Genomic DNA, 12,412 nt, shown 5'->3' with positions numbered 1-12,412 from the left:
TTACAACAACCTGATTCTCAAAACTGGTGGTGCTGGACTGGAAGATTTTCAAAACTATGAGTATTACTCCTACTAATACACCAACATACTCTTAGTTTATTAGATGTCATTTTGTACATTAAAGTATCCTGAGAACCAGTGAACTTTATGTGACTGCAATAAACAGAACCCTTGTGAGCCAGATACCAAACAATTAGTGTTTCTAGAAAAATTAAACAGTCCATTATTGGTGTTTAACTCTGTTCTAGAGGGCTTCTAAAGATGACATGAGAAGCTACTGCACTACTCCAAAAATTTAACCACTGATCATATTCTTGGGCTCAGTGAAACTTTTTCCAACTAAGAGCTGGTGTAAGTTTCAAATGAGCCTTTTAAAAGGCCTCCCCTTGTACCCATCTGTGATCGTGGATTCAGAGACCGCTGGAAACCTTTTCAGTAGAGTCTACATGGCTCCTTTCAGAATTATCTTATTTTATTTGGGCTAGATATAGTACACTTGAGAGAATACAGATGACAGGTCTGCTTACCTTGAATTCTTCCCAAAATATAACAGAATATTATCAGTGCCAAATATTTCGCGTCCATTACCAAGATCTGATTATAGGTCTCTCTCTCCCTCGATGCTGTCAGATGATGGAACCGAAGTTCTGGGTCTGTGGTTTGTGTATTGGACTGTAGTTCCTGGTCGTTCCTTTCTCTGTTGCTATTTTGCTATTTTGGCGACTTTGAATCAGGGCGGCCTGCAGATAATGAACACTGAGCTGAACTGAATATGGACTCTTTCGATTTTGTGTGTTATTTTCTGCATTTTCGCTCGGCTTTTCTTGTTCCTTTTTTTTGCAATTTGTTTATTGCGCGAGGGGAGGTTGATGGTCTTGTTGCTATTTGCACAATTTGGTTTTTTTTGCGCGGGGGGGTTGATGTTCTTGTTGCCGCTTGTGAGATTTGTTTATTGCGTGAGGGGTGATTGATGGTCTTTCTGCTGTTTGCGCGATTTGGTTTTTGCATGGGGGGCTGATGTTTTTGTTGCAGTTTGCGCAATTTGTTTATTGCACGAAGGGGTGGGTGATGTTCTTGTTGCCATTTGCGTGATTTGCGTTGCCTGGATTTTGACTTTTTTTTAATCTTTGAAGGGGTTCCATGATTTTCTTTGTTTATTTGCTGTCTGTAGAGAAGACGAATCTTAGAGCTGTATACTGCACACATACTTTGATAATAAATGTACTTTGAATCCTTTGACACTGCAATGACATATAACTATTGTTAGAAAATGTTAATTTATCAGAAAGTATCATTACTTCCATATTTGAAATTGCATTGGTGAAAATCACCCTATTTTGGACATTCTGGCCTAATATTCTGCTCCACGGAAGTTTGTTCCTAATCTGAACATCCTTCATCAAATTCCTTTAATCTTAATGTACAGTATTTACCTAACTTCTCTATAAAACATGTTTTATTCTCCTTCAATTACTCAAAGGAATTGTAAATTCCTCTCTGTTACTGCTTTGAGTAAAGAAGCTTCTCCAACTTATTATATTTATTAGTGACTCACACTCCCTGCTTCGCTCTCACATACTGAAGGACAACAGAAGAGGAAATAACTGTTTCACTATTCAACAAACCACGCTGAATTCATGTGTCAGCCAGCTCCTTATAGCCATGTTTTCTAATATTCTTTAACATCCTTAGTTCAGCAAAATCCATCATTCCTAGACCTATAAATATCAACTCATTTAATGTCAACTTGTTTTGCAGGAGGGAGTTCCAAGTATGTACCAAGTTCTGCAATGTCGAAGTGTTTTCTAACTCTATTCCAGAAAGGCTTGGCACCAAACTAAAATTTGCTCCTACATCTAAGTAAAATGTTCCAATAAACAGAGATAGTTTCTCCATCTACCAATTTGTTCCCATTACTAGGTAAAAAACAATAATCAAATTGAAATTTTTGAAGCTAAATTATAAGGTTTACCCTGGGAATGCGGCTGGGTAAATCGTGAAAACTAAAATGCAATATTTGGGGCAGTTTCACATTAGTGTTGCTGAAGTTAATAACTGTTCATGGTCATTTCTACTTTCATTTGCTTAGATGTCTGTAAGGTGCTGATATTTTCCTTTCTAATCAGGTCAAGTCCCAATTCTAAAACTTGGTTTAGACACCTCCAACAGTGTTTTATTACCTCATGCAGTAATAGCTTGAAGATTTAGTGTGATTCATTGTAGGTGCCACCAATTAGCTCCTCTATTTTCTAGAAATCGTAAAGATTCCACCCCCTCAACATCCAACTGATGTGAATCTGTGGCAGCGCATATTGCAGTTCTATGCCTAATTCCTTGGCAGCGATCATTCTACGGCAACCACAGTGCCATCTACACTTCAGCCACCAAGGCAATTTTCATTGACGATATGGTTTCTGATTTTGTATTGGAATATAAATCAGGAATTCTGCTCTGTCTTCCAAGCAGGAGATCACAGATTGAGCTGGAGACAGTTCCTTGTGGACCTGACACGCCAGTTTTAAATAATGAGTGGGGCCCGTCAGGACTTGTCCACGGAGTGGGATATCTCTTGGGTTAATAGTAACTTAGCAAGGGCCAATAAAAAAGAAGCAAGGTTTAAGGGGAGCAACTACTGTTGGAGTGGACAATGCTAGAGTGGTCAGACTTTGGCTCAACAGGCTTAGGCAAGAACAGGCACAGGCTAGAACCGAAACTTGAAAATTTAGAGGTGTAACAAGTGTAGGCAGGATGATAGTTCAGGCAGTAAAATGCTCCTCCTGTGGTTTGTGGGATTTTAGGGTACCGAACAGTCTCTCAGGTGACCACATCAGCAGGAAGTGCTTCCAACTTCAGCTCCTGACTGACAAGATCAAGGGACTGAAGCTCGAGCTGGATACACTCAGGACCATCCAGGAAGCTGGAAACTTCATAGATGAGGCTTTTACTGAGGTGATTATACCCAGATAATAGATAGATGACCACCAGGAGAAGTAAGAGGAGTAGCAAGTCAGTGCAGGGTTCCCCTGTGCCTATCCCCCTCAGCAACAAGTTTAACCCTTTGGATACGGCTGGGCGGAGGAAGCGCGATGACCTATCAGGGCACAGCAGCAGCGACCAGGTCAGTGGTTCTGTGGTTAGCTCTGAGACAAGTCAGGGTAAGGTCAGGCAGAGCAGTAGTGAAATGGATCATGATAGTAAGGAGGACAGGCAGCAGGTTCCATGGTGGTGAGAGAGAAGCCAGGATGGTGTGTTGCCTCCCAGGATGTCTCAGAGCTACTGCAGAAGATTCTCAAGGGGGAGTGTAAGCAACCAGAGATTCTGATGCACATTGGCACCAATGACAGAGGTAGGAAAGGGGAAGAGGTCCTGCACAGTGAATATAGGGAGTCACACAAGAGGCTGAAGGGCAGCATCTCAAGGGTGTTAATCTCTGGATTTACTCCCAGTACGATCTGCTAGTCAGGGCAAGAATAGGGTCACAGTACAGATGAATATGTGGCTGAGGGAGTGGTGCAGGGGGCAGTGTTTCAGATTTCTGGATCATTCAGATCTCTTCTTGAGATGATATGACCTGTACAAAAAGTACGGGTTACACCTGAACCGAGGAGGGCCAGTATTCCTGCAGAGAGGTTTGCTAGAGCTGTTGGGGAGGGCTTAAACTAAGTTGGCAGTGGGATGCGAATAAGAGTGTCAGGGCTGAGGATAGGAAAGTTGGTATACAAGTTGATGCAATACGTAGTGAGACGGTGAGGAAGAACAAACAGATGATAGGGCAAAAGTGCAGTCAGTGGGATGAGGTGAAGTATAACATGGGGGCAACGTTGAAAAGGCTGATGAATAAAGGACTGAAGGCATTATACATTATACATTAGTGCAAGTGGTATGTGGAATAAGGTAGATGATCTTGTAGCTCTGTTAGAGATTGGCAGGTATGAGGCTGTGGGCATCACTGAGTTGTGCCTGAAACAAGATCATAGTTGAAAGGTTAACATCTAAGGATACACCTGGCAGTGAAAGGACAAGCAAGTAGGCAGAATTGGTGCAATGACTCTGCTGGTAAAATGAAATCAAATCCTTAGAAAGAGGTGACATGGGATCAGAAGATGTAGAATCCTCGAGAGTAGAGTTAGGAAACCGCAAGGGTAAGAATACCCTGATGGAAGTTATATACAGGTCCTGAAACAGTGGTTAGAATGTGGGAGATAATTATCAATAAGAAATAGAAAAGGCATGGAATAAGGGCGATGTTGTGATAGTCATGGGGGTTTTCAATATGCAGGTAGATTGGGAAATTCAGGTTGGCGCTGGATTCTAAGAGAGAATGTATGAATGCCTATGAGATGGGTTTTTTGAGCAGCTTGTGGTTGAGCCCAGTAAAGGGAAAGGCTATTCTGAATTGAGTGTTGTGCAATGAACCGGATTTGACTTGAGAGCTTAAGGCAAATGAACCCTTGGGAGACAGTGCTCATAATATGATAGAATTCACCCTGCTGTTTGAGAATGAGAAAATAAATTCAGATGTATCAGGTACATGGAGCTTAGAAAAATAGAGAGCTATGGGTAACCCTAGGTAATTTCTAAGGTAAGGACATGTTTAGCACAGCTTTGTGGGCCGAAGGACCTGTATTGTGCTGTAGGCTTTCTATGATTCTATGTTTCTATTACAGTGGAGTAAGGGGAGTTACAGAGGCATGAGAGAGAATCTGGCCAAAGTTGGTTGGAAGTAGACACCATCAAGAATGATGGCGGAACAGCAATGGCTGGAGTTTCTTGGGGCAATCTGGAAATCGCAGAGCACTTACATCCCAAAAATGAAGTAGTATTCTAAAGGGAGAATGAAACAACTGTGGCTGACGAGAGGAGTCAAAGACAACACAAAACCAAAAGAGAGGGCATAAAAAAATGCAAAACGCGAAAAAAAGCAAAAAAAGAAGGAAAATTACAGTAGAGGATTGGGAAGCTTTTAAAAACCAAAGAAGTCAACTAAAAAATACCATAAGGAGAGAAAAGATGAAAAATGAAGATAAGCTTATCAAATTATGATCTTATGATAGTGGGAATATCAAAGAGAAGCCAAAATATTTTCCAGGTATACAAAGAGTGAAAGAGATGAGACTGGATTTCAGACCACTGAAAGGTTATGCTGGAGAAATAATAATGGGCAATAAATAAATGGCAGACAAATTTAACAAGTATTTTGCAACAGTCGTCGCTGTGGAAAACATTAATGATATACCAGCAATTCAAGAGTGGCATGCTACTATTAAGGAGAAATTGCTTGGGAAGCTGAAAGATCTAAATATACTCCAGATAAGTCAGCTGGATCAGATGGACTACAACTTAGGGTTCTGACTGAGGTAGCTGAAGAGATTCTGGAGGCCTTAGTGATGATCTTTTAAGAATAGTGAGAGTTTAGAATGGTTCCGTAGGACAGGAAAACTGGAAATGTCACTCCACTCTTTAAGAAGGGAAGGAGGCAGAAGTAAGGAAACCATAGGGCAGTTAGCCTGACTTCAGAAGTTGGGAAGATCTTGGAGTTTATTATTAGGATGAGGTTTCAGGGTACTTGAAGGCACATCTTAAATAGGCTAAAGTCAGCAAGGTTTCTTTAAGCGGAAGTCTTGTCAGCAAATCTGTTGGAGTTCTTTGAGGAAATAACAGACAGGAAAGGCAAAGGAGAGTCGGTGGATGTTGTTTACTTGTATATTCAGAAGGTCTTTGAGAAGTTGCAAACATGAGGTTACTTAAGAAAATAAGAATCATGGTATTAGGAAAAAGTACTGGCATGGATAGAAGATTGGCTTACTGGCAGGAGGCAAAGAGTCAGAATAAATGGGGCCTACCCTGGTTGACTGCTGATGACTAGTGGTGTTCTGCAGGGTTCGGTGTTGGGACTGCTTCTTTTCACTTTATATGTTAACAATTTGGATGACAGAATTGATGGCTTTGTGGCCAATTTGCAGATTATACAAAGACAGGTGGAGGGGCAGGTAGTGCTGAATAAGCACGGCGTCTGCAGAAGGACTTAGACAGATTGTGAGAATGGGCAAAGAAGTGACAGATGGAATATAATTCAAGTTCAAGTTTAAATGTTATTCAAACTTACATGAATACAGCCAGACGAAATAGTGTTACTCCAAGGCCAAGGTGCAAAACATTGTACCAACAGTCATACACAGCACAAGGCACACATAGCACGTACAAGGGAGCAGGAAAATACAGTCACACAAAGAAAACATACAGTAGCCCAAGTCCCTGAGTCCATCAACATTGCAGCAGTCTGCAGTTGAACACATTACATCTCGTTTTCTGCTGAGTGAGGACCAGAGGGCAGCACTGATTTCAAGTGTACACATTTGCACACCCCATCCGGTACTTGAATGGAGTGCACCAACTCCGACACCTCCCTCCTGGGTGGCCACAGACAGACAACACTACAGAATTAGGGCTAGCTCTCGCCACAATCAAGGCCACACAGCTACCCTGATATCCACCTCCACCATTCCCCAACAAATCAGTGAGTTGGGTTTGCAGCATTCCACATTAACAATGTCCAACAGGGTCTTGCAATCACAAGAAAATCAACCAAAGCAATTACTCACTATTAGACTGCACACCTCCGTCAGCACTAACTTTGACTCTCTGATGCAGACAGTAGCATTTTCTGCACAGAATACAGCTCCTTCAATTTCTCCGCCAATGAGCAAATGCTAACAGGGTGGTAGTGCAGTACTTTGAGTTCTTAACATTCAGCGGGATCTTGCGATCATAAAAAATGCATTTAACAAAGACAGTAATACCTTTGGTTGGTCCCATAAAAGCCTCTGCATCCAAGCACACTGCCATCTTACTGGAGGCTAGTATAGGGAAATAGATGGTATTACACTTCTATAAAAGGAATAAATGTGAGGACTATTTTCTAAACTGGGAGAAAATTCAAAAATCAGAGTTGCAAAGGGTCTTGGGAGTCGTGCAAGATTACTGAAAGATAAACTTGTAGGTTGCGTCAGTGGTAAGGAAGGCACATTAACGGAGACATAGTGGAGAGAGTGTCCAGTTTCAGGTCTCTGGGAATACACATCTCAGAAGACCTTACGTGGTCCACTAACACCACAACAATAGTTAAGAAAGTACAGCAACGCTTGTTTTTCTCCAGGACGCTGAAGAAAGCTGGTCTACCTGAACAGATGCTGGTGACCTTTTACCACTGCACCATAGAGAGCATCTTAACTTACTGCATCTCAGTGTGGTATCTCAGTTGTACAGCAGCTGATAGGAAAGCATTTCAGTGGGTCATCTTTAGCACACAGAAGATCATTGGGACACAGCTCCCAGCCCTGGAGGATACCTACAGTTCACGCTGCCTAAGGAAAACTACAAGCATCTGTAAGGACAATATACACCCATGCAATCATCTGTTTGAACTTCTTCCACCTGGCAGACATTATAAGATTTTCTATGCCCACACTTCCAAACTGAAAAATAGCTTTTCCCCCAGAGCTAAAATTGCTCTGAACCAATCGATCAAGCATCATCCATAAATTTGTTATATTGCTACATTAATTCTGGTTTTATGGCTGTCATGCAACGGAGTTGCGCTTTTGTACTGCTGGACATTGCTTGTACTGGCTGGTTACTTGATTTTATTTATTGTTTATTTATTTTATTTGTTTTATAGCACTGAGTATGAGAGTTGCAAACTCATTTTGGCTGTATTAGTGCATGGCAAATTGTACTATGCAATGACAATAAAGATATTTCATTTCATTTCAAATGTAATGTTAGCATTTTTTTTGAATGGACTAGAATATTGTTGCACTATTACAGATTGTCAGGTACGATGCTGTGGCCATCACTGAATCATGGTTGAAGGATGGCGGTAGTTGGGAACTAAACGTCTAAAGCCATACATTGTACTGGAGGGATAGGAAGGTGGGAAGAGGGGATGGAGTGACCCTGCTGGTAAAGAATAGCATCAAATCATTAGAAAGATATGACATAGGAAATGGAAGATGTTGAATTCTTGTGGGTTGAGATAAGGAACTGGACCCTAATGGCAGTTATATACAAGCCTCCTGAGAGTAGCTGGGATGTGGACCACAGATTACAACAGAAAATAGAAAAGGCATGTAAAGGGCAATGTTATGATTCATGGGAGATTTAAACATGCAAGATGATTGGGAAAATCAGCATGGAAATGGATCTTTTGTTGAATGCCTATGAGATGGCATTTTAGAGCGGTTTGTCTTTGACTATACTAGAGGATTTGCTACACTAGATTGGGTGTTATGTAATGAACTGGAGATGATTAGAAAGCTTAAGGTAAAAGAGCCCTTAGGTTCTTCATGTGATTGAATTCAACTTGAAATTTGATAGGGAGAAAGTAAAGTCTGATGTAGCAGTATTTCAGTGGAGTAAAGGAAATGACAGTGATACGAGAGAGGAGTTCGCCAAAGTAAATTGGAAGGAGATGCTAGCAGGGATGACAGCAGAGCAGCAGTGGAGTACGTGAGGAAGGTGCAGGATAGATATATTCCAAAAACAAAGTAATACTCAAATGGTACAATAGTACAACCATAGCTGAACAAGGGAGGTCAAAGCTAATGTAAAAGCAAAAGATAGGGCATACAACAAAGCAAAAATCAGAGAGGATTGGGAAGCTTTTAAGACCCATCAGAGAGCAACTAAAATAATCATTAGGAGGGAAAAGAGGAAATATGAAAGCAAACAAGTAAACAATATCGAAGTGGATAGTAGAAGCATTTTCAAGTATGTAAAAAATAAAAGAGAGATGAGACTGGATATAGGACTGCTAGAAAATGAGCCTATAAAATAATAAACGCAAACAACAGGAATTCTGCAGATGCTGGAAATTCAAGCAACATACATCAAAGTTGCTGGTGAACACAGCAGGCCAAGCAGCATCTATAGGAAGAGGCGCAGTCGACGTTTCAGGCCGAGACCCTTCGTCAGGACTAACTGAAGGAAGAGTGAGTAAGGGATTTGAAAGCTGGAGGGGGAGGGGGAGATGCAAAATGATAGGAGAAGACAGGAGGGGGAGGGATAGAGCCGAGAGCTGGACAGGTGATAGGCAAAAAGGGATACGAGAGGATCATGGGACAGGAGGCCTAGGGAGAAAGACGGGGGGGGGGGTGACCCAGAGGATGGGCAAGAGGTATATTCAGAGGGACAGAGGGAGAAAAAGGAGAGTGAGAGAAAGAATGTGTGCATAAAAATGAGTAACAGCTGGGGTACGAGGGGGAGGTGGGGCCTAGCGGAAGTTAGAGAAGTCAATGTTCATGCCATCAGGTTGGAGGCTACCCAGACGGAATATAAGGTGTTATTCCTCCAACCTGAGTGTGGCTTCATCTTTACAGTAGAGGAGGCCGTGGATAGACATGTCAGAATGGGAATGGGATGTGGAATTAAAATGTGTGGCCACTGGGAGATCCTGCTTTCTCTGGCGGACAGAGCGTAGATGTTCAGCAAAGCGGTCTCCCAGTCTGCGTCGGGTCTCACCAATATATAAAAGGCCACATCGGGAGCACCGGACGCAGTATATCACCCCAGTCGACTCACAGGTGAAGTGATGCCTCACCTGGAAGGACTGTTTGGGGCCCTGAATGGTGGTAAGGGAGGAAGTGTAAGGGCATGTGTAGCACTTGTTCCACTTACACATGCCCTTACACTTCCTCCCTTACCACCATTCAGGGCCCCAAACAGTCCTTCCAGGTGAGGCATCACTTCACCTGTGAGTCGACTGGGGTGATATACTGCGTCCGGTGCTCCCGATGTGGCCTTTTATATATTGGTGAGACCCGACGCAGACTGGGAGACCGCTTTGCTGAACATCTACGCTCTGTCCGCCAGAGAAAGCAGGATCTCCCAGTGGCCACACATTTTAATTCCACATCCCATTCCCATTCTGACATGTCTATCCACGGCCTCCTCTACTGTAAAGATGAAGCCACACTCAGGTTGGAGGAATAACACCTTATATTCCGTCTGGGTAGCCTCCAACCTGATGGCATGAACATTGACTTCTCTAACTTCCGCTAGGCCCCACCTCCCCCTCGTACCCCAGCTGTTACTCATTTTTATGCACACATTCTTTCTCTCACTCTCCTTTTTCTCCCTCTGTCCCTCTGAATATACCTCTTGCCCATCCTCTGGGTCACCCCCCCCCCGTCTTTCTCCCTAGGCCTCCTGTCCCATGATCCTCTCGTATCCCCTTTTGCCTATCACCTGTCCAGCTCTCGGCTCTATCCCTCCCCCTCCTGTCTTCTCCTATCATTTTGCATCTCCCCCTCCCCCTCCAGCTTTCAAATCCCTTACTCACTCTTCCTTCAGTTAGTCCTGACGAAGGGTCTCGGCCTGAAACGTCGACTGCGCCTCTTCCTATAGATGCTGCTTGGCCTACTGCGTTCACCAGCAACTTTGATGTATGTTGCTATAAAATAATAACAGAGTCAAGGAGATGGCAGATGAACTAAATGAATATTTTGCATCAGTCTTCACTGTAGAAGACACTAGCAGTGTGCCAGATGTTGAAGGGTGCGAGGGAAGAGAAGGGAGTGCAGTTACTATTACAAGGGAGAAGGTGTTCAAAATGTAAGACCAAAGGGTAAATAATTCAGCTGGACCAGGTGAACTGCACCCTAGGGTTCTGAAAAGGTAGTGTTAGAAATTGTGGAGGCATTAGCAATAATCTTTCAAAAATCATTGGACTCTGGCATGGTGCCAGAGGTCTGGAAAACTGCAAATGTCACTCCACACTTTAAGAAAGGAGGAAGGCAGCAGAAAGGAAATTATAGACTAGTAAGCCTGACCTCAGTGGTTGGTGGAGTCAGTTACGAAGGATGGGGTTATGTAGTACTTGGACACACAGGACAAGATAGGACAAAGTCAGCATGGTTTCCTTAAGGGAAAATCTTGCCAGTTGAACCTGTTGAAATTCTTTGAGGAGATTACAAGTAGGATAGATAAAGGGATACAGTGGATGTTGTATATTTGCACAATTCAGAAGGCCTTTGACAAGGTACCACACATGAGGCTGGTTACCAAGTTACGAGCCCTTGGTATTACAGGAAAGTTACCGACATGGTTGGAGCATTGGCTGGTTGACAGGAGGCAGTGAATGGAAATAAAAGGATCCATTTCTGGTTGGCTGCCAGTGAGTAGTGGTGTTCCACTGGGGTTGGTGTTGGGACCATTTCTTTTTATGCTCTATATCAATGTTTTACGTGATGTAATAGATGGCTTTGTTGCCAAGTTTGTAGATGATATGAAGATTAGTGGTGGAGCAGGTGGTGTTGAGGAAACAGGAAGGCTGCAGAAGGAATTAGACCAAGTAGAAGAATGGGCAAGAGAGTGGAAAATGAAATACAATGTTGGAAAATACATGGTCATGTACTTTGGTAGCGGAAACAGCTGTGCAGGCTATTTTCTGAACAGGGAGAAAATCCAAAAATCTGAGCTACAAAGGGAGCCCTTGTGCAGAACACCCTAAATGTTAACTTGCAGGTAGAGTCAGTGGTGAGGAAGGCAAATGCAATGTTAGCATTTATTTCAAAAGGTCTAGAATATAAGAGCAGGGATGTGATGCTGAGGCTTTATAAAGCACTGATGAAGCCTCACCTTGAGGATTCTGAACAGTTTTGGGCCCCTCATCTAAGAAAAGATGTGCTGGTATTGGACAGGGTTCAAAGGAAGTTCACAAGGATGATTCTGGGAATGAAAGGGTTATCATACATGGAATATTTAAGACCATAAGACCAGAAGATATAGGAGCAGAAGTAGGCCATTCAGCTCATTGAGTCTGCTCCACCATTCAATCATGGGCTAATCCAATTCTTCCAGTAATCCCCACTCCCCTGCCTTCTCCCCATACCCTTTGATGCCCTGGCTAATCAAGAACCTATCTATCTCTGCCTTAAATGCACCCAGTGACTTGGCCTCCACAGCTGCTTGTGGCAACAAGTTCCACAGATTTACCACCCTCTGACTAAAGTAATTTCTCCACATCTTTATTCTAACTGGATGTCATTCAATGTTGAAGAATAGATAAATTCTGGCATTGTACTTGATGACTCGAAAATTGTAAATGTTACTCCACTATTTAAGAAAGATGGGAGGCAGCAGAAAGGAAACTATAGACCGGTTAGCCCGACAACAGTGGTTGGGAAGTTGTTGGAATCGATTTTTAGGGATGAAATTACACGAGTTCCTGGAGGCATATGACAAGATAGGCCAAAGCCAGCATGGTTTCCTAAAAGGAGGATCCTGCCTGACTAACCAAGTGCAAATCTGAGGAGATTACAAGCAGGGTAGACAAAGGAGATGCAAAAATGTGGTGTACTTGGATTTTCAGAAGGCCTATGACAAGGTGCTGCACATGAGGCTGTTAGCAAGT

General features: G+C 42.8%; 1 protein-coding gene across 2 annotated transcripts in view; it reads right to left on the bottom strand.

Annotated features, from left to right (window-relative positions):
* LOC134349534 (interleukin-18 receptor 1-like) overlaps positions 1-12,412 on the bottom strand; it is a 70,647-nt gene that overhangs the window by 28,325 nt on the left and 29,910 nt on the right. The window contains exon 3 of one of the 2 annotated variants that reach the window (XM_063054011.1): positions 528-740. The exons of the other annotated variant lie outside the window; for it this stretch is intronic. Coding sequence (XP_062910081.1) covers positions 528-585 — 58 coding nt within the window. The 5' untranslated portion in view covers positions 586-740. The remainder of the gene's footprint in view (positions 1-527; positions 741-12,412) is intronic. 2 annotated transcript variants of the gene reach the window in all.

This window comes from Mobula hypostoma, chromosome 7 (genome assembly GCF_963921235.1).
Source record: "Mobula hypostoma chromosome 7, sMobHyp1.1, whole genome shotgun sequence".
Taxonomy (NCBI): Eukaryota; Metazoa; Chordata; class Chondrichthyes; order Myliobatiformes; family Myliobatidae; genus Mobula; species Mobula hypostoma.
The sequence above is the reverse complement of the archived record's forward strand: the minus strand, read 5'-3'. Positions and strand labels throughout refer to the sequence as shown.